Source organism: Panulirus ornatus, chromosome 37 (assembly GCF_036320965.1).
Source record: "Panulirus ornatus isolate Po-2019 chromosome 37, ASM3632096v1, whole genome shotgun sequence".
NCBI lineage: Eukaryota > Metazoa > Arthropoda > Malacostraca > Decapoda > Palinuridae > Panulirus > Panulirus ornatus.
In genome coordinates, this window is record NC_092260.1 from 28,149,920 (window position 1) to 28,173,308 (window position 23,389).

The following is a 23,389-nucleotide window of genomic DNA, read 5'->3' on the forward strand; positions in this document are numbered from 1 at the left end:
TGAGTTCCATTTCTATTTAAATTTCATTAGTTTCATTGTTCCCAGCAGATTCCCAATTATCCAACAACCCCAAGGGAAGTATGAACACTCTAAAGAAAAATCACGGACTAACTAAAAACACTTAGTTCATAACAGACAACAAATTAAAACCTAAACACGGCAAGCCATGACAAAAAACGAACTATAAACAAAATGTTGACCCAGAGGATACGTTACAGAAAATGAAACGCATCAAGAACAGTAAGAAAATTAGTCACTGAAAAACTAGTACATGGTATTAAGGCAAGTTTCAAGACACTGCGGAAATATGGAAACAGTGAGAAGAAAGTGAAGTACAATACACCTTTAAAATTAAATCGTAAACATTTAGAAGAATCCATAGAAATCCCAGAAAATGCAGCAAATGAGTTAATAAACCAAGTATTACAAAGAGAATGTAAGCACAATGAATGTTAGTACATGAATAACGTTTAACATAACATTTAGGAGATGGGAGTTGAATCACCTGATGGCTAACCTGACTAACACAATGCTACCAAATGTATGGGAAAACGCTCTTGTCACGCTACCTAATGTGCTAGACTTGCAAGTCCTGCAAATGCATGTGGGAAGGTATTTCATATGATCACAATAAGTAGCAATGATAATGGTAACAATAATAAGGATAATAATAATAGTAACAATGATAATTAGGAATATATAATCGTGAACATACTGTAACATAACCCATACATGAAACTATGGAGTCCGGTTTTAACGAAGGTCTAGTGGGCGTAATATTTACCTTGTGTACGGCTGACGGTGAGGTTGGAAGCATAGTCCTGCATTACGAGGAAAGCTTAACGATGACTTCCACAGACCCAGACATTATACCTGAAAATGGGAGAAGGGAGATAATGGCACTGTCGAAGTTAACAAATGATGTAAGTACGATGATATATGTTTGCTTAGATCATTTTAAATGGTAATAATGTACGTATGAGTTACTTTGCAGTAAAATACCTGTATGTCCAATTTATCCCCACATCTTTATTACCTTTAAGTATTGAACGTTTTTATAGTGCATTATTAAGAGAACATGGTAACAGATTCAGAGCAAACTTAATCAAACCTCACCAATCGAAATCATTTTCTTAATCTTCAGTAAAGTTCCAGTTTAGGGGAACCGTAGTTATAATGAATAATAAAAGAAACTTGAAAAAAATTGTATAGCAATTTCTTACAGTTACTTAGACCTGGAGAATGTGACATCGTGCGTTACTTTAATGAAATTCCAAAAGACGGACTATCGTTTTCTAGATAATAGAATTGAACGAAATTGGTACCAGTGGGATCATACAATATATACAGCTGCTATAGAGTGTGGGATTTCAAGTGTAGCATTAAATCCATCAATATTAAATCTTAAAGTGGGCAGGGCTTTGAAGTGCAGGGAAATTGTGACGTAAAAACGCTGAAAATTAACAGATAAAAGTAATAATATCGTCCAGTTCTAGCACATTGTAAACGAATAAGAGGGACGACTACATTTTTCCGACATCATTCCCTAATATCCTTGTGCAATGTTTGAGGACATTTGAAAAATTAACGTCCTGGGGACAGCTAACATTCACCTGGTGCTTATCCGGATTCTGCCCAAAAAGAGGGATGTTATATCGACCGACATCGTTCAGGAAAGTAACTATCCTGCAGTCGGCAGACAAGAAATAGTCACTTAGTGCTTGTTAGAATAATATAGAGTTTTATTCGTTTCCAAGTCAATATAAAAACCGAATGAAACCATAAGACAAGAAAACTTGCCTGTTGAGTGTATGATGCCTAATTTCCTTTATTTTACATGGAGTTCTTTGCATGCGATCATGCAACGATGCATTTGAATCTGAATGAATCCAACTTTAGCAAAAATATGAATTGGGTGATGATTACCATCAGTGATTACAGATGGTTCATCAGATAGTTACGGAATGATGCCCATTCGATCTTAGATTGCTTAACGATACTAGTCATCTGAAGGTATTGGTATTGTCATTATATATATATATATATATATATATATATATATATATATATATATATATATTGTGTTTAATAATTTCATGTAGATGCAACGTCTTTTACATGATGTCTTTTGTTTTGATGTATATGATCTTGTTTTTATTTTTATTATATGCTGCCAGAGCATTGTTAGGGCGATAGCTATGTTCTCTGTAGATATATCCTAAATTTTAATTTCTAAGTATAGACAATGTTGTAGTCGTATTTTTTTATAATGTTTTCAGTTTTTCATACATTTACTTACCATGCCAGCAAGAATGTACATTACTGCATATTCTAGGACTTCCTGACCACTTGGGACACCTGCTTGAAGTTTTTGACAAAGAAGAGGAAGCAAGGGGGAAAATCTCATTCATACTACATTGTACAAGAATCTAAGGATGAAGCAGTAAGTCTGTAGTATTAAGATATTTTATTCATGCCCATAGTAATACAGATAGATACAGTATACATACAGGTCTGATGAGAGCAGACACATGTCTAGAATGGTATTTTTCTTATATGAAGAATAAACTACATATGAAATGAAATTTGTACCTTGGAAAAACAATCATTTACTTTTGACAAAGATAATATTTGTTTATATTATTAAAGTCTGTTTCAGTATTCAGTAAAATCTTAATTTAGGGAATGGCTTTTTAATGAAACTGCCACTCCTTATCTGCCTCTATAAGCTAGATCTTTTGTTTAGTGTAGTCCTATAGCTTAATTGCCAAAGAAGTTGTCCACTGGTTGCATGTACTTGTCTTGGCAGGGACAGTACTCTACAGTACAGAAAGTGTAATTTGTGTGTGTGGATGTGATTACCTGTGCATACACTACAGAAAATACATCCATTTTAATGACATTAGATTACAGTGTATCATACATGACAGATAGAGAGTGGATGTTTGCTGATTAGACCGTTGTTCATTTGTTCTTGATTGTGCGTTACAAAGGCAGGAAAAGCCATACAAATCTCTGAATCTCATAAGTATTTGAAGGTAAGCCACTAGACCTTTTTGGGAAATGATTTTATAGAGTTATGGTTCTGAGCCCCAAACTCTTTCTCTTTCAGGGAAAAAAAAAATTAGATTGTGAAGATGTCTTCTGATGTTATAGTGATTGATAGTAATGCTTCATCTGTCTCTCAACAGGAGTTACAAGCTGAGATGCTCTGTCATGTTCTAGAATTAGTGATTCAGCAAACTATTACAGATGAGGAATTGGCTTCTGTTCTCATCTCCACAGGGCTTCAGAGAGATAGAGTCAATCTCATTGTGTCACAGGTATGTTCAATTAGCAGTGTTGATGAATATTGTAGAATGTCAGCTAATGGTGTCATACTCCATCATTCATGTTGAATATTATTAGTACTTTATTAATTTTGATTCTACAGCAGTACTGTTTCTTTCTTTATTTAAGGAAAGTGCAAGCATATCATTTTATTAGGTGATAACAGTTTACTTATTTCCTCATGGCACATTTATCAGTACCCACTCTACAGCAGAGTATCCATTAGAAACATTTTAGTGCCATTAGAAACATTTTAGTGCTGTTTGAATGATGCATCTATTTTGTTAAAATAAAATTTTATCATGGAATTTAAGGAATCATACTATGACTACACAGTTTACAGGAGGTTTGCATGGATTCCCTGGTTTGCATGTGAGAAATTGGATATCTGCATATAGTTAGAATTGTTATGAAGTCCTTTTAGGGAATCCAAGAGTTATCAGCCTTCTAGTCTTTACAAATCACTACAGCTTTCAGCCTACTCTTTTGAGACACAGTTTAGTTGAAATGTGGCACTTGCAACTTTTTTTTTTATTTACCAGTCTTCATAGATATGTCTTATATAGCTACTGTACTCTTTCATGTCCACCATTTCTGTTACCTACAAGATTATTTTCTTACAGCGTAACCAGCTTCAAGAAGTCATCTCAAGAAAACTTCATGATAACCCCAGAGAGCAACTTGTTGACCTACAGTGGAAGTTTGGAGGTTGGTAGAAAGATACATCGGTAGATAACCAGTCAGTCAGTGTTTTTGCTAATAGGATTAGGTACTTGGTTGGTAATTACTTGTATATCATCTCATTAATCTTGCCAGATATCCTTAATTCCTCTTGCCTTTAGTCTTGGGCCCCGTAAATGTATGAATTTTCAACTTGATTTGATTCTTTGTGCAGCAGTCTCTCTGTATATCTCAAGTTCCTTGTTACCCATAGGAAATTCTTTTTGGGAGGATGGCCTTGATGATTAAGGCCCCAAACTGCTCTATCCCCACTTTCCTTGGTCCTCTTCTGATTATACTCCCTCACTTTCCCTTCCCAAGATGCTGGCTGTCTTCTACTCACTCTGTTTCCATCTGCCTCACTGATATGTTTTCTTTCTCAACCTGTGTCCTTGTATCCTTTCCATATGACCAAACCATTTCAAAGTATTTCTCTTAACTCGTTGTGACACCACACTCCATATCTTTTGTTCTCTCTGACATCCTACATCTATTCACCTCATCATTACCTTCTCTATCCCATTTGCTTACACCACAAATACTATCTACTAGTTAATGTAAGTAGCGTGAATCCTAGAACTGTTTGCTGTATCAAATAATTTTACACCCAAAGGATAGGGTTGGCAGAATTTTGCTGTTCCTCAGTCCTTTTCTTACATTCCAAACCAGTCACCTTCCCCTAGACAGCTTTCTACTTTTCCATGCACTATGCTATTTTTGCTTAGGTTTTACTTTACTAGTTTGCTGCTTTCTGTATAGTGACGTAGCACCAGGAACAGATGAACAATGTCCTCACATGCATAGCTATTACTGTCACGTTTAAGGCATCAAAACCAGAGCCCCTTATCCACAGACAAGTTCCATGGTACCCCCCACCCCTCCTCCTTTCGAATTTGTACTTTCTCATTGCTTTAGAATCAAACCCTCAAGGAGAGTTAACCATATCAGCATATCTTAGCTGAAAATTTTCTTTCATTGACCCTTGAATATCTTTGTAATTTTTATCATTTTATTTGGACAGTGGTGGCAGGCAGCAGCTTAGAAGGTGAAGCAGGGAAAACATTCGTGCAAGTCAAGCTTGTTTGTCGCTCACTTCATGGGACTCATACTTCCAGGCAAGTTGAGATGTCATTGCAGAAATTCTATGACTTCTTGCATCAACTGGAGAAAGCCAAAGCTAGTTTAGAATATATGAATTATATGTAAATCAGTGAATCCACAAGGAATAGAATGAAGTGGAATGATGTGGCAGACCGGAGTCGACGTGCTGTCAATGAACTGAACCAGGGCATGTGAAACATCTGAGGTAGACCATGGAAGGGTTTGTAGGGCTTAGATGTGGATAGGGAGCTGTGGTTTCAGTGCATTACACATGACAGCTGGAGACTGAGTGTAAACGAATGTGGCCTTTTTTGTTTGTTTTCCTGGCATTACCTCGCTGAAGCAAGGGGTAGCGATGCTGTTTCCTGTGGGGCGGGGTAGCGCCAAGAATGGATGAAGGCAAGCAAGTATATGTGCATGTGTATATATGTATATGTCTGTGTATGTATGCATATGTATATGTGTATATATTGATATATATATTAATGTATATGTGTGTATGGGCGTTTATGTTCATATGTGTATATGAGTGGATGGGCCATTCTTTGTCTGTTTCTTGGCGCCACCCCACTGGTGCAAGAAACAGCAGTTAAGAAAATAAATGTTTATTTTTTATTATTATTATTATTATTAGTTTTTTTTTTTTAATTTTCCAAAGGAAGGAACAGAAAAGGGGGCCGGGTGAGGATGTTTCCTCAGAGGCCCAGTCTTCTGTTCTTAACACTACCTCGCTGATGCGGGAAATGGCGAATAGTATGAAAGAAAGAAAAGATTATCAGTATTAGTATTAGTAGTAGTAGTAGTAGTAGTCATAGTAGTATTGTACAACCCCATGACCCCTTTATGGGGCCACTGCATCTTCGAGGCTGCATTCCTTGCAGGAGTAGGGAAATGAGGGACTCCTTTGGAACAGGAATGTTCTCAGTTACACTGTACTCCTTTTCTCTCCAACAACAGTGACACAGCCTTGCTGAAGTAGACCCCTCACTTTTTTTACTTTTTTTTTCCTTGGTAGGTCTTAATTTGTCAGTTGAGAATACATTCACTTCCACACATTTTCATTACCAGTGATCTAGTCTGTCCATTCCATGATATATTTCCAGGAGTTTTCATCTCTCTTCAGCTTCAGAACTCTGCATGCATTACTGTAATTCATTTTGCATGACTCAACCATTTCAACAGCATTTGTTTTTAGCTTTGTATTTACGAGTATGTTATCTTGTTCCTTTCTTATCTTATTTGTACCCATCTGGTTCTCCCCCCCTGAGTGCATTAGCATCAGGAGCAATGGACAGTGGCCACATTTGCTTATTTTGACTCTCTGTCTGTCAGGTATAATGTACTAAAATCAAACCATATTGTCCACAGCCAAACTCCATGGACTATCTCATGGTTTACCTGACCATTTAATATGCTTTCATTTGCACTACCTCTAATTAATTCAGTCTTTTCTTATGTGTCTCTGTAATATTCCTATAGTTTTTATTTTGCTGCTACCATAGTTTCTGGTAGTCATTAACCATGATTCAGCACCACTTACCAAAATTGGTATAAAAACATATTCTTATTATTATACAATCTCAGGAATCCATTCGTGGAACCTCTGCAGGAATTGAAATTATCCAAATTTGAATATTATTGATTCATTTCTTAACATTAAGAATCATTTGGAATTGCATTTAGACTAATGTTGATGAATGAGGAAAGAAAACAAGTTTATGTGTGTAAAGGCAGACATGATATGTAGGTTTTGTGAATCACATTTTATAGAAGGCAGTTATGTGTTGAAAGTTGGAATTTTTATAAAGTCTGATACAAGTAACTGCTTTTGTCAGTATATAATGAGTTTTGACATCTGTTGATTAACTTTAAGCATATATATCATGATTACAGGGTTGCATTTTAGTACAGTGTAGTTTAGGACATAATACAGGGCAGTGTAACCCAAAAAGGATGAATTCATTGGACACGAGTTAGACAACAGATCAAATAATATAGCAAATATGAGAAAATATATCAAAGAAAATATCAGTATTGCATTTGGTATTTCAGTGTTTATTAAAGTTATTATACAGTCTTTTGTAAACTGTTTGGTCTGACAATAGGAATCCTTCTCATGTATCTCTGGGAACTTCACCTGTTGCCTTCTTAGTACTTCACTTCTGTCATCTTTCCTGTAGCATTAGAGACCTCAAGAGCAGATATGATCGTAGATATTCTTAGGGTATTGTCACCTGATATAGAGATCTCATCTAGACCTGATCGGGATAAATTTACCAAAACTATGAGAATCTTATAGTGATACTGAAATTTCTGTTTTTCCATTACTTTCACCATTTATGTATATCCAGTAGACTATGATATTTTCATGTATAAAGCAACTTGGTCCAAAACTGTATTGGAGATATTAGTTACAGAAATTGAAGTCTGCTTCAGAAACAGAATACCTTAACAGTTTATTTTCAAAGAATTTTTGAATAAACTCTTGTACTTGCCTTCACCTACATTGTTCTTTTATTTAGCTATTGGATTACCTTCAGTTGAAGGAGGCAAACATGTCACTGAGTATGCCATTGTTACCATATGTGCATGCAATAAAATAAGTACAGTATAATGTATTCTGAAGGCATTGTGAAAAATGTACTTCAAACAATGTTGTTAACTCACCACGCTGTAATCACCTTACATAACAAGCCATGATCTCACACTGCTGAAATCCCTCCTCTCAAATGGTTTCTTGTCATTACCTAAACAAAACACCTTACTTTGCCCATAGAATGCAATCACTTGATTGGTGGAATGCCACTGAATACAGTCCCTTGATTTGCTGCAAATCAGTAAATACAGTCACTTTATTGGCCAGCTGGATTTACCAAACTTCATTAGTGACCCTAAACTTTTCAGTGTTATGGGCATCAATTAAAGCAGTCTCCATTACCTCCACACCAAGAGAAATCTTATAGGAAAGAAGCTTCTTCTCAGAAAGGGAAGAAGTCTTGCTTCAGGATTGCCAGTCATGTTAAGTGATTGAAGACTTGCTGACAATAGAGTATTGAATAACAAATGGAAAATTTACAGCTCCATCAGTGGTGTGTGTGCCAAGTTCATTCCTTAGCTCAGTGGTATGATGAGGATGGTTAAAAAGCAAGTGGCATCAAAAGACATACCAATGAAAATAAGAATAGTTACTAAGCCTTGGGGACTGGGGTTTGGACATTTGCCTTTTGTGGGAAGACTCACTATGCATAAAAGTGTAACAGTTTAGAGGAGGTCCAGAAGACAAATGACAAGTTCAGCTTTCTGTCAAGTCAATTAGAGTTCTCTCACAGACACTGAAGTCGTGATGTTATGTATGAGACCTGATGTTTTCATTTCCTCGGCATTTTCAAGCCAGGAATTAGTGAATGATAAAGGGATTTTCCAAAAGTTAGTGGATATACAAGTAGAGAGGTGGAAAGAATATTTGACATTTAAATATGCAGTGGTTACATACTCAGTGGGCAAATGCTGTCTCGGAGAATATTTATTTGTTCATCCAGGAACCTTTAAACCTCTTCTAGAATTAAGAATCTGGTCATGTTGGCACAATCTGGCCTATATTTTAGAGCCCATAATATCAGAAAGGTGTGCTCAGTCTTAGCCTTCTTTGTAACCTTTCCATACATGAATTAAATGTAAGAGGTTTCTGGCAATCCTGTAACATTTTTATTATATAGTACCTTAACCTGAAATCAGTGGACCTCTATTGTGTGAGTCTGCCCCCATTTTCCAAACTGTTGATCCTCGTCAGACTCTAGACTGCTGTTAGCCTTTTTCACCTGAATTTACTAATATTGTTGCATTAAAGCTCTTTCTCTTAAGTTCTCTTTTAAATTGGTATGTTATTGATGATCACAGGGCTCACTGAGGATGGAAGTGTAGATTTTGAATGAAGAAAAACATTTTCCATCTGAGACAAAAGCTTGTGAGCACTGTTTTCTACTTTTGTTTACTTCTACCTTCCTGGTACCCCCCCCCCCTTTCTCTTGTTTCTTTTTTAGAAAAAACATTTCTCTTTACAGTTTGTGAACGTTCTAGGACTGACATCAGTAACCTGTAAACTCTGAGGACTGTGGGAAGTTCCTCTCTCTGACTCTGGGAAGTCACACACTGGCTGAGGGGTCTCTGTGACCAAACAACTGTCTTTGCACCAAGGATAAATGGTTGAAGGGTGGATTCCCATCAGGAAGGTAGAGGGTAAAAGAGATCATAGTATGCCCCAGTGATCCATGTAATCTGTCATTGCACATTGGAGAGAAAAGGTTCTTCATTCTTCAAAACCCACTGTATCTATCCTTAGATAACTTACCTTGAATTATATCACAGAAGTGATCAAGCTCCTTAATATACCCATCACAGTAACGTGAGGGGAAAGAGTAAAAAAGAGGGGGTTCACTCTTCCCTTGTTCTGTGGAAGTTGTTACATTGTAGGGCCGCTCATTACCTGCTATCATCATCCCCTTCGGCCCAAACACCTGAAGACAAAATGCAATACTGTTGATATCATTTGTATAGGGCTGTCAGGAGTAACAGAATCAACTGGTATATAGCAGTTTGCTTGTACAGACCCTCTTCCACATAACATGGATTTTGCAGTTTTTTTTGCAAGATCCTTCCATTTGGAATTACTTTTCATTCATGAAACCCTTCACTCTGTCTTTGTTCTATATCTGTGTTCCTACTAAACACTCACATGCACCTTTCTTTCTCTTCACAGGGCCATATCATCTTGATGCTCGATTTTTACTTTATCAGCTACTCTTTTTAGAGACCAACTTCTACCCTGTTGTCCTTGTACATAACTTGATGCACCCTACATACTCCTAATCTGTTTGTCATTAAATCCACTTCAGCATCATTAGACACAACCACCTCACTTTTCTTTGCATCCAAATCAAACAGAAATACCTCACTTGTAATTGCTTCCAAGTTCAGTATCCATTTTATGAATGCTTACAACAATGTGTATCATTTTTCATAGTTTCTTTCCACATGGAGTTATCATTATATGTTTATAGAAGTGTTTAAAAATTCTAGTGCATTCCTGCTTAGATATTCCAAGACAGTGAAGCCAGATGCATGTATTGGGTTCAAAGCCTAGGCGATAGGAATACTTGCAAACAGTTCATGAGAACAGTGGCCAAAATAAAATCAGTAGAGTTGAGAGAGAGCAGCAACATTACAGCATACTAAAACAGATGGTGTAAAAGGGGTGTTGTCAGGAGAATATATCAGACAGCAGGCTTTTGTTCCCATTTCCATTGCTTAAGAGGTGAAGGAAGAACTACCCCAGATATATGAACAGCAGTATTCCATAAGAGGGCAAATAAGACCCTAGTAAATATGAAATGGCTACTCACTGTGGTACCTATACAATATCCCCAGCTTTTAAGAAATAGATTTACGAATGTAGATTATGTGGGTTTTCTAGGAGAAAGTAGAGGATGTGGTTATGCCACCATGTTTGTTATTACAAGGCTGAATTATTATGTTTTGAAATTGAATAGGGGGAAACAAGCAACACTGGAAGAGTTATGTATATGGAGAAATTTAACTCTTTCTGAATTAATGAGGGGAATATGCTCAGTGTGAGAAAAAGAATGAGTATCAGGAAAATAAGAGGAAGGAAAGTGAGTCAAAGAGCATATAGTGGAGTTATAAGCAAGAGAGCAAAAATGATTTGAAGTTGAAGAGAAATCATTTACAGAGAGGAGAAAGAGAAAAGGCAATAGCACAGAACTCTGAGGAACACCACTTTTGCAATGGAATGATCAGAGAGAAAGGTATGCAACAGGGAACAGAGAAGAAGAAAAAACAAATGATGGATGTTGATAAAGCAAAGACTTATGCCACACCTTACCTAATCCTTTAAAGGTGTTGAGGGGTATGACAAAAGTTAGATGAAAGTCCTCTAAACGAGGACCAGAGGTCAGTCACATAGATCCAACAGCAGACATAGGACTGCAGAATATGAATTGGAGATCATAAAAGGAGTGGAATTCTAAGTGTCTGAGAAAGTGAGAGTCAAGGTGAGTATCAGAGACTTTAGAGAAGTGAGACCAATAAGGTGATAATTGACAGGGTTACAGCAGTCTCCTTTAGGGATGGGTTGCACCAAGGTATGCTTCTGAGAGGAAAGAAGATTCAAGCTTTTTAGACAGAGGTGAAACATGTGAGCAAGGATCAGAGATAGTTCAGAGGCACACACTCTTAGAACTTACAGAAGTATACCATGTAGGTCATACACCTCAGCCATCTGGAGCTTGGAAATCATTGGAAAACTTTGCTCAAGGAAAATAATGAGATGACATAGGTTCATTGATAGATGAGGGCAGAAAATTAGATGAAGAATCATCCAAAGTTGAATTAGAGGAATGTAAATACCAAAAAGAGTGGCTTTATCAGTTGGAGAGTTAACTGTAGATTGACCAAGTCAGAACAAAGGGATGCTGGGAATGCTTTTAGTTAAGGATCATAAGGATTTGGCAACAGAAAAAGTCAAATTATCACATTTTCTCTTTTGAAGGTGGCCTTGACTTTACAAAGAGAAGCTCTGCAGAAATTCCAAGCTTGCCTCTTTGTTGATATTTGCTATTGATTTTGGAAGATATAGAACTAATTTGCTACTTGTAGTCATGTTGTTAAATGTTGAATGATCTTTTCTGACAGTGACTCTTACTTTTTTCTAAAATCATGTGAAGAAAAAAAATGTGTTAGCATGAGGTGCAGTTTCATCTTTATCCCATGCCAGAGTGTACACAAATGTTACTGTACACAAATGTTACTGTAACATTTGAAACTAAAGTTATAATCTATTACTTTTGGTTTATGGTCTTTGAAATGGTTATCATACCTCTAAACGCTGATCATAACCATAGACAGCATTGCGACTCAAGTCTGTCATTGAGATGGCTCCAGATGGAAACCTCATTGTAATGGCAACAGTGTCTTGATCATTGATCTCAGCTACCTCAGGAATAAAGGCAGTGCCTGAGGCAAAGACATGTGTTGGATATTCACCTAACACCCAACAAATCAGGTCAACGTCATGGACAGCACAGTCATGCAAGATTCCTCCTGAAAAAGATTTCTTGCATAATCTTTTGGTTTGATAAATCTGCATTAAAGACAAGATGTTTATTTCATGCATCACATGTATAGTTTTTTTGCTAGTGACTCTACTGACAAAGAATTTGTGTTCATGACCAAAGCTATGTTGAAGAAGTATATTCCCTCTACTGGTCTTACAAATATACACAAACATCTTATTCATAGATATGAAATCAGTTAATACAAGTTACCAGTGAATGAAACATTGTCATCAGATGTAGGGTTGTACAGGATATTCTGTTACAATACCTAGTTTGTAAGAGCACCAATCTCTAAGCATATCAAAGTGAATAGCAATCAGTTCTAAGAAAAAAGTGCATTTATGGGTATCTTAAACTTTTTTCCATTCTTGATCACTGTTTCCCAAACTAGTGAGGTAGTGCCAAGAATGGACAAAGAAAGCCACATCCTCTCACATCCATTCTCTATCTATCTATAAACTTATTGCACAATGTTTATAGCTTTAATGATATCTACAAACACCTACCAATAATAATTTCATTACTGGTATCTGTAACCTCACAGTACCGTATTTTTTCAAATATGTTTGCATCAAGAGAACATTAACCATTACTTGTTGCCACCATAATCACACCTCATGGTAACATCACTGCCATTGCTGCCACCAAAATGTAACATTGCTTGGTACAGTAGCAGTCCTATACTAGAGCAAGTGGAAGAGATACTTACAGCACTGCCTTCTAATTATCCCTATCTCCTACTACTGAATTGTAACATTTCAGTATAGCAATGGTGTTATACCATAGGAAGAAAAGATCATTTGTTAGTTAAAAAAGTTATGTTGAATTCTTAAAGCTCCTACTTTTACATAACTGAATGACTAAAGAAAGGTGGGGGAGCCTATGGGCTTAGCCGTGCATATAACACCAATAAATCCAGGGCAAAATCAAAACTCAATCTTCACACCTTTTCTTTTAGTTTTTCATGGACTTTTTCCCAACACCATGTGGTCCTTGCACCTCCAGTACCCCAGCCAGGACTCATGCTAACTCTTTGACTTGGGCTGCCACACAAATACACCATGATAACCCACCTGAGTAGTCCTCTTTTCTACTTGAGATGAGCTTACAGCTGCCTGATGATGTCCCTGACAACCCTACACAAGTTTAGGGTTGTGGATGTGACAGAAAGAAAAAACAGCTACCTAGGTCAGGAGTGCAACTTGACAGTCACTGAAGTGCTGGCTCACTATAAAGCCATTACTAACCCTCCCAACACCAGATGGGTAGTACCAGTAATATAACTCGCTGGTTGGTGGCTGCCAACCAACTATTGCCTCCCTAGATTTTTTAGAACCATATTTCATCTTAAGAGGTGTTTTTTTCTTTAAATCTTTTGGTTATATACCATAACTTAGGTGTTCTGAGAAAAGACCACTTGACTTATCTAATCTTGAATGTAAGAATGATTTAATGGATGTAGGTAGAAACAGATATTTATTAGATATATATTTACCTGAAATTTTAAGATAATCTACTGGAGCTGGAGGAGAATCTCTTGCAACTGTCTTCACCATATGCACCTGCCCAACTACCCCTGAGTGGACTTGGTCCCGGAGGTGACTGAAGCTTGGATCAAATCGACGGTTGAAGGCACAAAGGAGTGGCTTGTCTACCTGCATAAAATGTAATTCTTAGACAATAGTAAATTTCAGTATGGATTTACTAACTCCTTCTTCAGTATTTATTTATAAACACTTATGTCTACAGATGCTGTTCAGAGGACTGAATTTCAAAGAAAAAACATGAAATATTTATTTGCTGTGCTGAAGCAAAAGACTGTGTTTAATCAACTTTGATTCAGTGTAAGTTACAGTGGTGTGACAAACATCAGGTTTGTCTCTGGTGATGATAAAAGAGAAATAAACAGATGAATTATACTTTTTTTGCGAGTTCATAGCAGTGCCTCACGCTCTCATACTCTTCAGCAATAGGCTTCTCACAGAAGACAGCTTTCTCTGCATTAAGACCCTGGACTATCAGATCCTTATGCGTAAAGGTTGGTGTTGCGATGATGATACCATGCACACTTGACAAAGGAATAGTAGATAGTTAAAAATCATCAAAAGAAAAATATTCATGATATACAAAGGTATTAATTCTTATTAATATTTTCATTCAGTTAACAAACTTGACCAAAAAATATTCCATGTTGTCAGAGGTGGAGGGAACGAGGAGAAGTGGGAGACCAAATTGGAGGTGGAAAGATGGAGTGAAAAAGATTCTGAGTGATCGGGGCCTAAACATGCAGGAGGGTGAAAGGCGTGCAAGGAATAAAGTGAATGGAACTATGTGGTATACCAGAGTCGACGTGCTGTCAATGGATTGAACCAGGGCATGTGAAGCGTCTGGGGTAAACTATGGAAAGTTTTATGGGGCCTGGATGTGGAAAGGGAGCTGTGGTTTCGGTGCATTATACATAACAGCTAGAGACTGAGTGTGAACAAATGTGGCCTTTGTTGTCTTTTCCTAGTGCTACCTTGCACATATGCGGGGGGGAGGGGGATGTCATTTCATGTGTGGTGGGGTGGCGATGGGAATGAGTAAGGGCAGACAGTATGAATTATGTACATTTGTATATATGTATATGTCTGTGTGTATATATATGTATACGTTGAGATGTATAGGTATGTATATGTACATTAACACATCTGCCATGAATTTCTGTGTACTAATTTCCATAAAACTAACACTTCCAAGAAATATGAAAGGTTATGGAATGGAATATATATCTGTATTAAAAGAGACTGAGCAAGGGTACTTCGCTAATTTGAATAGTAAGAGAAGGAAAGAAAAGAGGGATATGGTTAAAGCAAGAGCAGAGGGATGTACTACAGAGCAGTTTTAAGTAGCATATTACCCAACCTGCACATGAAAGCTGTAACATGGAAAGAATATAGCTCAGCGAAAAAGGAGTAGAGAAACCTTATAAAGACCACCATGGATAATTCAAGGCTTTTCCATAGATTTATCAAGAAAATTGTAAGTTAAGAGGCAGCCCACCAGCTTAAAGGATTCAAAGCTAAGATTTTTATCGTGTAATGAAAATGTATCCTAGAATCTAAAAGACAATGCAGGAGTGTATGAACCATGGAGGACACTTCAGCCTGAACTCCAAAGAGATGGGATGGGGAAAACTTAGTAAGCACTGAAACTGATAAAAATGACATCAGCACACTACTATAGGATCTTGACTCATGCAAGGCACATGATCCTGTGTGGGAAGGGAGTAAGCAAGAATATTCAAGAGGCCATTTGAGATATTATCAAAAAAATCATAGGAAAAAGATGTGGTGTCTTGGTAGTTGAACAGGCAAATATCTCTTCGTAGGTTGACTAGACCCAGCTTTTTGTGTAGAAATGATGTTAGAGGGAACAAAAAATACCCAGATGATGAACTCAGCTGTGCCATTATGTCTTGAAATCTCTTGCAGCTACATTTTTGCTTCCCCCCAAAAATAGGGGGGTGGGGGCCTTTTCTTGCTGGGACAAATGGCTAGTTACTGGTGAGGGGAAAAAGTCATCCAGGACAAAAACAGCAAAAATATCACTAGACAAGGACAGAAAGTAAATGTTTCGTCCCTCCACTCATAATACCATAGGGTAATTAAAGCAGTAAATCATATCATTTGACTTCTCACTCTGTACCGTGTGGCCAGATTAACAATATCGCCACTATAAGCAAGTAAGAGAATTTGTTCCACAAACAGAACCTGATGCATTAGAACCATATTTCAAATGGTAACCCTCTGTTTTTCCTTTTTTGACTAATTACAATTTAACACCCAAACACTATATTTGTTAATGACAACAATACAAATAGGCATAATTGTCTCAACAATATGGTCTTTTTTCTGCATGAGGTGAGGCTGAATCAAGTTAGTGAAGAGAACTACAGGGATTCATGAGAGGGTGTTGGGTCATCAGGGACATCATCAGAAAGCAGTATAGTCACAATGAATGGAAAAAAGGGCTACTCAGGTGGGATAACATGGAGCACTTGTGACAGCCAGAGTTAAGGAGCAAGCAAGAATGCTGGCACAGGCACTGAGGGAATGAGAGAAAGAAAGCGAGAGCAAGTACCACCGAAGGTTACTCAAAGAACCTTTGAGTAACCATCAAAAGTGATTGTATTGACTATATGTTGAACTTGGTGCTACATGCACAGCAAGGCACTGTGGCTCCCTCACCATCTTCCTGTCTTTCAGTTATTTCTAGCTTTATGTCAAAGTTTCTTTGTTTGTAGAAGCTCTTACAGAATATTTTAGGAGTGCCATATCACCTATAAAGAGAGCAAACAGAGAGTCAGTGAGTACCATAAATTTCACAAATTGCGCATCCCATGGCAACTGGCAGAATTTTTCGAACATACTATTTTATTATTATTAGAACATTAGGCTTTACAGTTTTCCTCACTTTTAGACAGACATAAAAGAATGTTTTACTTTTTTGAAACATACATACTGGTCAGCTTGAGCCAGAACTTAAAGGTACATATTGGCATATAATTAAAAGTGATATATCAAATACACATCACCTCAATAATACAAGGGATTGAAAGAGGATAAAGTTCTTTGGTATACTAGTTATTGGAAAATGCTCACCATCTATATTTGATAATGGACTAGCCACTGTGAGATGTAAAATATGTCATCCTGAAAGTGAATGTGAAATGCAGACTGACCTTGGGTCTCGGAAAACTTTTTCTGATTCTTCAGGAAAGAGGAGAACATTGTCAGGCAGGTGCCACTTGGCCTGCACACACTTCATTCTCTGGTGGTCCTCCTCCACCACATACTTTAAACAAATACGGGTGTTCCTCATGATGTTTGCTAAATGAATACTACCTAATGAGAAGAGAAGGGATAGGATTTAATGCAATAGTCCAGCTCAATTTTGGAAATAAACTTTAGATTTTGTTTTTGAAACAGTGTAAAGTACTGATGATCAAACTTGATAGAACTCGGTCAAAAATATTTGAATCTAACAAGGATGGACCAAAGCAGATAATTTCTTGTTTAGAGATATGAGTTCAGAACTATGGATTTTCTTTTCCAATTCGTATACTAGTGGTGCTCCATGTGGAAAGTAAAAATTTAAGAAATTTTACAAGCCTTTAATTATCAAACCATACATATTACCATGAATATTGGTATAATGCACCAACATAGAAGTTACTGCTCACCTGCACGGCCTAGACCAAACAATGCAACATTGATCACCTTGAGGTCCTCTTGTATCAATACTTCATCTTTTTTCATGGATGGGTCAAACCCAATACTTTCCAGGTACCTGTTAAGGGTGCAGTTATTAAAGTAATTAGTAATACCATCCACTATTTCTTCAAAGGACCTAACCTGTAAACAGGGAATAAGATAATTGCTCCCTCTGGAATGAGAACTATGCAGTAACTACCTGTGCTTTTACTCCCTATCTGCCCCTGAGCACAAATACACCTTGTATGAACCATTGATCTCCACCATCTGTCCTTAGCCAAGTAACCACAATACAAAAGCAAATTGGTAATGCATCCAGCTAATTGCATGCTCTACATGGAACCAGATAATAATAGCTTTGGATGGTATCTTCACTGTTATACTGTTTTCTGTATGAGTAATATTTGTCCTTTTATCAATACTTTGGTTTTGAAAGTGGATTAAAAAGAGAATTTATTTCCTTCATTTGTTTTATGTGAAAATATGTTGTCTCAGTTTATCTGCAAATATGGGCCCTCTTAGCCCTTAATGTTTGCAAACTTTCTGTATTTCAACACATTTGTCTTCATTTAACTTCCTTTGTGTGTTTCCAGCCTGGGAGTCATTTTCAGGATTATTGTATTCCATATTAAGCATTTTCTTTTAGGGGCACAATCACAGCACTATGTGTATGTAGATCTGATAATAATTTACCATAGCAAAAATTGCTGCCCTTTTCACGGTCTTTTTGTTTGTGTTAATTTCTGTAAATCTTCAGGCCTTTTAACCAATCAACAAAATACTCACCCCTTTTCTTATTAATTTCGACTGCAACATGATCCACTGCAGCTTCCTTGCCCCATTTTGATCTTACACAAGGCTTTCACCAACTTGTCTTCACTTACCCCAACTCTCTCTACTTTGCTTACCTACCCAAACTAAACACACATTTGCCACCCTGTTGTCAAACATTTTCAATAATCCTTCAACGTACCACACTGCCATTTGCCACCTTCATAGGTGTTCCCATATTTCTCTTTTTTTCATACTATTAACCATCTTCCAAAACATCTTTTTCTTTAAGTATGCTGATATTCATTTATCCCAACTTTCATTTGCCCTCTTTTCAGTCCCTGCACCTTTCTCTCAACCTCCTGTCGCTTTCTCTTGTACATTTCCCAGTTACTCACACTCCTTCTCTGTAATGTCAGGATATAAATAAATTGTTTAGTTACGCTGGGTACAATTCTTGGACATGGTGGTTTGACATTCGATATACTCTATCAGGATCAGGTTAAACATCAAGCCATTCAATCCCAAGTTGTGCTGGATAGCTTAAACCCCAGCCTTAACCATTAATAATGTATGACTTAATTATTATTTTCTTAGGTTACCTTTCTTTCCCCATGTCCAGATGGATGTTGTGTGCATACCTCTGATGCTTGAAGTCAGTGACATGGGCTTTCTGTCTGTCTTTCGCATAGGGGGAGGGCGCTCGGTACTTCGTGGTAGCCATGCTGGGATGAACAACGATGTACAGCGCTGACTATAACTTTTTTCCACTTAAATGTGATTTCCTGAAAACAAGGTATGGCTGTTACCTCCTTACATCTTTTCCTTAGCTACTTAGAAATTCTGAGTTGCTTTGATTGCATGAATGTTTTTGGTTAGGTTTGATATTCTTATGCAACTTTTCAACGGGTTGAGTCTTTGGTACACCATACTTCTCTTGGCGAATTACCCATAAGACGCTCACCCAACAAAGGATATCATTCATTTTTTGACTATTAATGTCATATTATTATTTATCATTTTTTAGTCTAATGACCACCTATAGTAGTCGACAGCTACGAAATCTAAAACATATATGAACGGTATAAAAAAAATTCCATAGAAAATTTACTGTAGTTTCTTCATGGCAACAAAAGGATGAATGTGCTTGTGCTATAAGTGATTTCAAGCTATCAGAGGATGTCAAGTGACTTGTGATTCGCAATTGGGCCAAAATATTTTGATTGAATAGATCTATGGACTGAAGCAGGGCATGTAAAACATCTTCGGTGAACAATGGAAAGGTCTGTGGGGCCTAGATGTGGATAGGGAGCTGTGGTTGCGGTGCATTACCCATGACAGTTCACGTGTTGATGTGAGCAGATGTGGCCTCTTTTTCCTGGCACTACCTCACTGACGCAGGGGGTTGCAATGCTGTTTTCTGTGGGGCAGGGTGTCGCTGTGAATGGATAAAGGCCAGCAAGTATGAATATATATATATATATATATATATATATATATATATATATATATATATATATATTTATATTTTATTTATTATACTTTGTCGCTGTCTCCCCCGTTAGCGAGGTAGCGCAAGGAAACAGACGAAAGAATGGCCCAACCCACCCACATACACATGTATATACATACACGTCCACACACGCACATATACATACCTATACATTTCAACAAATATACATGCCATTATATATATACATACTGTTACGAACTCAATACTTATTCAGGCAAGGTCGCCAGTAACATATATGTTACAAATACTACTGATCCTTGTCTTGCAAGGACGTTATAGATTTATTTCACAACGGGATAACACAATCATAAAGTTATGGGATTGAATTAAAGATCAGCATTACATTAAACCTACTTAGTGAAAGAATTCAAGTGTACAAAGATAGGCACATAAATCAGGCATGAATCATTTACGTTAACACTGAACATGAGTTTAACATTGAACATGAGTCAACATTGAACATGAGTTGACATTGAACATGAGTTAACATTGAACATGAGTTAACATTCCAGATAAGATTTCAAGCCAGGAGATCTCTTTCCTTTAAGACAAGTTTGTTCGATAACATTACACTTAGACCTGACGTGACACAGTAAACATCATCGTTACACTTAACTAAACCTGATGTAACACAGTAAACACTTAGCTAAACCTGACGTGACACGGTAGTAACGGGCTTACAGCACAGCAGGGCTTACAGGCAGGCTTACAGCAGGGGACACCACTTACCTCGCTGGGCTAGAGAGAGAGGAATCAAATCTCAGCGGGTGTAGTGGGTACAAGAAGACAAGCTTTCACTCTTGCTGCTACACAACGCTACATTTTGATTGCCTATGGAACTATCAGCAATTCTTATTGGTTGGACGGTCCCAGAGTCTCGACGTAGTCACACTCTTTGGTTTCTTGCGAACGTCAGCACCGATAACATACGGTGGTGAAATACCCCGCAGCTGACCCAGCGCTTTGTCTTGGCGCCTCTGATAAGGGTTCGGGTGCCGGAGGACTAGTCAACAACTGCTTCAAAACAGAATCACTAAGCCAAATGCTGGGTGGGCAGAAACTCCGAGCCAGGAGAAGAAGGCATCACTCCTCGCCTTGATAAGAAATAGCAACAACATACACGAGGACACACATACCTGATATATATATTTTTTTTTTTTTTTTTTTTTTTTTTTTTTTTTTTTTTTTCAAAAAGAAGGAACAGAGGGGGCCAGGTGAGGATATTCCAAAAAAGGCCCAGTCCTCTGTTCTTAACGCTACCTCGCTATCGCGGGAAATGGCGAATAGTATGAAAAAAAAAAAAAATATATATATATATATATATATATATTCGAACATGTGGGCACACACACACGTGTTCGTAACAATACACACCTATACGTATATACACATGTACATGATTCATACTTGCTGCCTTCATTCATTTCCGTCGCTGCCCCGCCACACATGAAATAACCCCCTTACCCCGCACGCACGCAAGGTAGCGCTAGGAAAAGACAACAAAGGCCACATTCGTTCACACTCAGTCTCTAGCTGCCATGTATGATGCACCAAAACCACAGCTCCCTTTCCACATCCAGGCCCCACAAATCTTTCCTTAGTTTCCCCCAGACGCTTCACATGCCCTGCTTCAATCCAATGACAGCACGTCGACCCCGGTATACCACATCGTTCCAATTCACTATTCCTTGCACGCCTTTCACCCGCCTGCATGTTCAGGCCCCGATCGCTCAATATCTTTTTCACTTCATCCTTCCACCTCCAAATTGGTCTCCCACTTCTCCTCGCTCCCTCCACCTCTGACACATATATCCTCTTTGTAAATCTTCCCTCACTCATTTTTCCATGTGACCAAACCATTTCAATACACCCTCTTCTGCTCTCTCAACCACACTTTTTATTACCACACATCTCTCTTAACCTTTCATATCTTAATCAAACCACCTCACACCACATATTGTCCTCAAGCATTTCATTTCCAACACATCCACCCTTCTCCGTACAACCCTACCTATTGCCTATGTCATTTCCCATGTTAGAGAGGTAGCTTTAAGAACAGAGAACTGAGCCTTAAAGGGAAAATCCTCACTTGGCCCCATTCTCTGTTCCTCATTTTCAAAAAGTAAAAACTGGAGGGGAGGATTTCCAACCCTTTTGCTCCCTCCCCTTTTAGTCGCCTTCTACGACACGCAGGGATTACGTGGGAAGTATATGAGCCTCTACAGCTTCAAGGTTACACTTCACGCATTTAGTAGTAGGCAGCTATTATCCAGGGAGTTATGTTGCCAGTACCACCCATCTGAGTATGGGTTCGGTAAGCGACAGCTGGGCCGTTAGCCATCACTTCAGTGGCTATCAAGACACTCCTTTGGCCCAGGTATCTATCTTTTCTGCCTCACCCAAACAGAGACTGCTGACATTCAGTACTCGAATATACAATCTGTTCATCTCGCTTATAACACATAACGACACGATACCGCAATATGGCTAGGGAGAAAGTGGTTGAAAAGCTAGCACGACATACTTCTCCATTATGATGACTGATTAAGTATTCAACATCAGAGTGACAAGCAGTATCATACGAACATTGATCAACCCATGTCACCTGCTTTGAGAAGGTAATTAAGAACCACAATTACTGCTTCAGTGTTTTCTCATGGATCAGAGAAAAGTATTGAGATTTACTATAGGGTAAATTATTTAGAAATCATCACACTCTCCGTATTGCCAAGCGCACGACACTTTTATGTTTAAATTACCTGACCTTCATTTTACTTGGATAAGATCACACACTGACATATATGATTAACATACAAAAATATAAGCATCGCACATGAAGCTTTGCACAGATATGATTACATACAGAAATGTAAGCATCGCACATGAAGCTTTGCAAGCTTATCTGAGCTATTATTAGGTATGGACAGGTATTCATAGGTTAATATGACAAAAGATTACCTAAGGACGCAGAGTCGCCAACCGTAATGACAAAAAGCGAAGCCGACCCTACCTATAACATCAGTGATAAGGGAGAAGAGTTGCTAACTGTGGAATATGGCGCCTCAAATCGTCGCATAAACCAGATATTTGTCATGCTTCTTAAGTTTTCAAGTCATCTTTTGCTTCTTGACGCTGTGGTTAGTTGCATAGGGGGATTTTCGGGGTTATGTCCCCCACAAGGACATATATTGGTTTCCCTCCCCCTTAAAAATGATCAGCAACGTCTGCCGTTTAGGTTTTGTGGAATGCGTTATTTCATTTTTCCCTTATTGTTTATAATTTATGAGGTTTTGCCCTTTTGTCTTTTTGATTATGACTGGTTGCTGAATACATTATTATATTGAGTGATTGGCGGACACATATCCTCATCTAATTCCCGCTCCCCGATATGGTTACACCAGCATAAGTTGGTTATTACTTTATTAATTCGCTTGTAAGGTCTTAACGACGTTGCGTATCGATCCTTTGAAAATCTTGACCGGATGTCTTTGTTTGGCCTATCAATAATATATATATATATATATATATATATATATATATATATATATATATATATATATATATATATC

At 37.7% G+C, this 23,389-nt stretch overlaps 2 protein-coding genes across 8 annotated transcripts; one reads left to right on the forward strand and one right to left on the reverse strand.

Annotated features, from left to right (window-relative positions):
* Positions 1 to 720: 720 nt before the first annotated feature.
* Positions 721 to 9,354, forward strand: LOC139760649 (COMM domain-containing protein 7-like). Of its 2 annotated transcripts, XM_071684081.1 has the most exons (6): positions 721 to 923; positions 2,336 to 2,443; positions 3,192 to 3,323; positions 3,954 to 4,038; positions 5,072 to 5,165; positions 9,213 to 9,354. In XM_071684081.1, exons 1-6 carry the CDS (start codon positions 741 to 743, stop codon positions 9,217 to 9,219), a joined length of 609 nt encoding a protein of 202 aa, XP_071540182.1. In that variant the 5' UTR covers positions 721 to 740; the 3' UTR covers positions 9,220 to 9,354. The 2 variants fall into 2 exon arrangements, with proteins under 2 accessions (XP_071540182.1, XP_071540181.1); XM_071684080.1 differs by lacking the exon at positions 9,213 to 9,354 and having other exon boundaries at positions 5,072 to 7,655.
* Positions 7,186 to 22,823, reverse strand: LOC139760648 (myo-inositol 2-dehydrogenase-like). 6 transcript variants are annotated; one of them, XM_071684077.1, is made up of 9 exons: positions 22,779 to 22,823; positions 18,949 to 19,092; positions 17,506 to 17,612; positions 17,005 to 17,167; positions 14,202 to 14,349; positions 13,777 to 13,936; positions 12,044 to 12,267; positions 9,500 to 9,665; positions 7,186 to 7,409 (listed from the first exon to the last, which is right to left on the reverse strand). In XM_071684077.1, exons 2-9 carry the CDS (start codon positions 19,029 to 19,031, stop codon positions 7,300 to 7,302), a joined length of 1,161 nt encoding a protein of 386 aa, XP_071540178.1. In that variant the 5' UTR covers positions 19,032 to 19,092; positions 22,779 to 22,823; the 3' UTR covers positions 7,186 to 7,299. The 6 variants fall into 6 exon arrangements, with proteins under 6 accessions (XP_071540178.1, XP_071540175.1, XP_071540179.1 ...); XM_071684074.1 differs by having other exon boundaries at positions 18,910 to 19,092; XM_071684078.1 differs by lacking the exon at positions 22,779 to 22,823 and adding an exon at positions 20,550 to 20,708.
* Positions 22,824 to 23,389: the final 566 nt, after the last annotated feature.

What these genes read in the sequence shown, in the direction of transcription:
- LOC139760649 (XM_071684080.1), top strand. Translation starts at nt 741, where the DNA reads ATGGAGTCCGGTTTTAACGAAGGTCTAGTGGGCGTAATATTTACCTTG. An exon ending in TGTCGAAGTTAACAAATGAT is followed by an intron (nt 924 to 2,335) that starts GTAAGTACGATG and finishes TGCATATTCTAG; the next exon opens with GACTTCCTGACCACTTGGGA. An exon ending in AAGAATCTAAGGATGAAGCA is followed by an intron (nt 2,444 to 3,191) that starts GTAAGTCTGTAG and finishes GTCTCTCAACAG; the next exon opens with GAGTTACAAGCTGAGATGCT.
- LOC139760648 (XM_071684074.1), bottom strand. Translation starts at nt 19,031, where the DNA reads ATGGCTACCACGAAGTACCGAGCGCCCTCCCCCTATGCGAAAGACAGA. An exon ending in CTGGACATGGGGAAAGAAAG is followed by an intron (nt 17,613 to 18,909) that starts GTAACCTAAGAA and finishes CACCCTTAACAG; the next exon opens with GTACCTGGAAAGTATTGGGT. An exon ending in AGATTATCTTAAAATTTCAG is followed by an intron (nt 12,268 to 13,776) that starts GTAAATATATAT and finishes AATCTTTTTCAG; the next exon opens with GAGGAATCTTGCATGACTGT.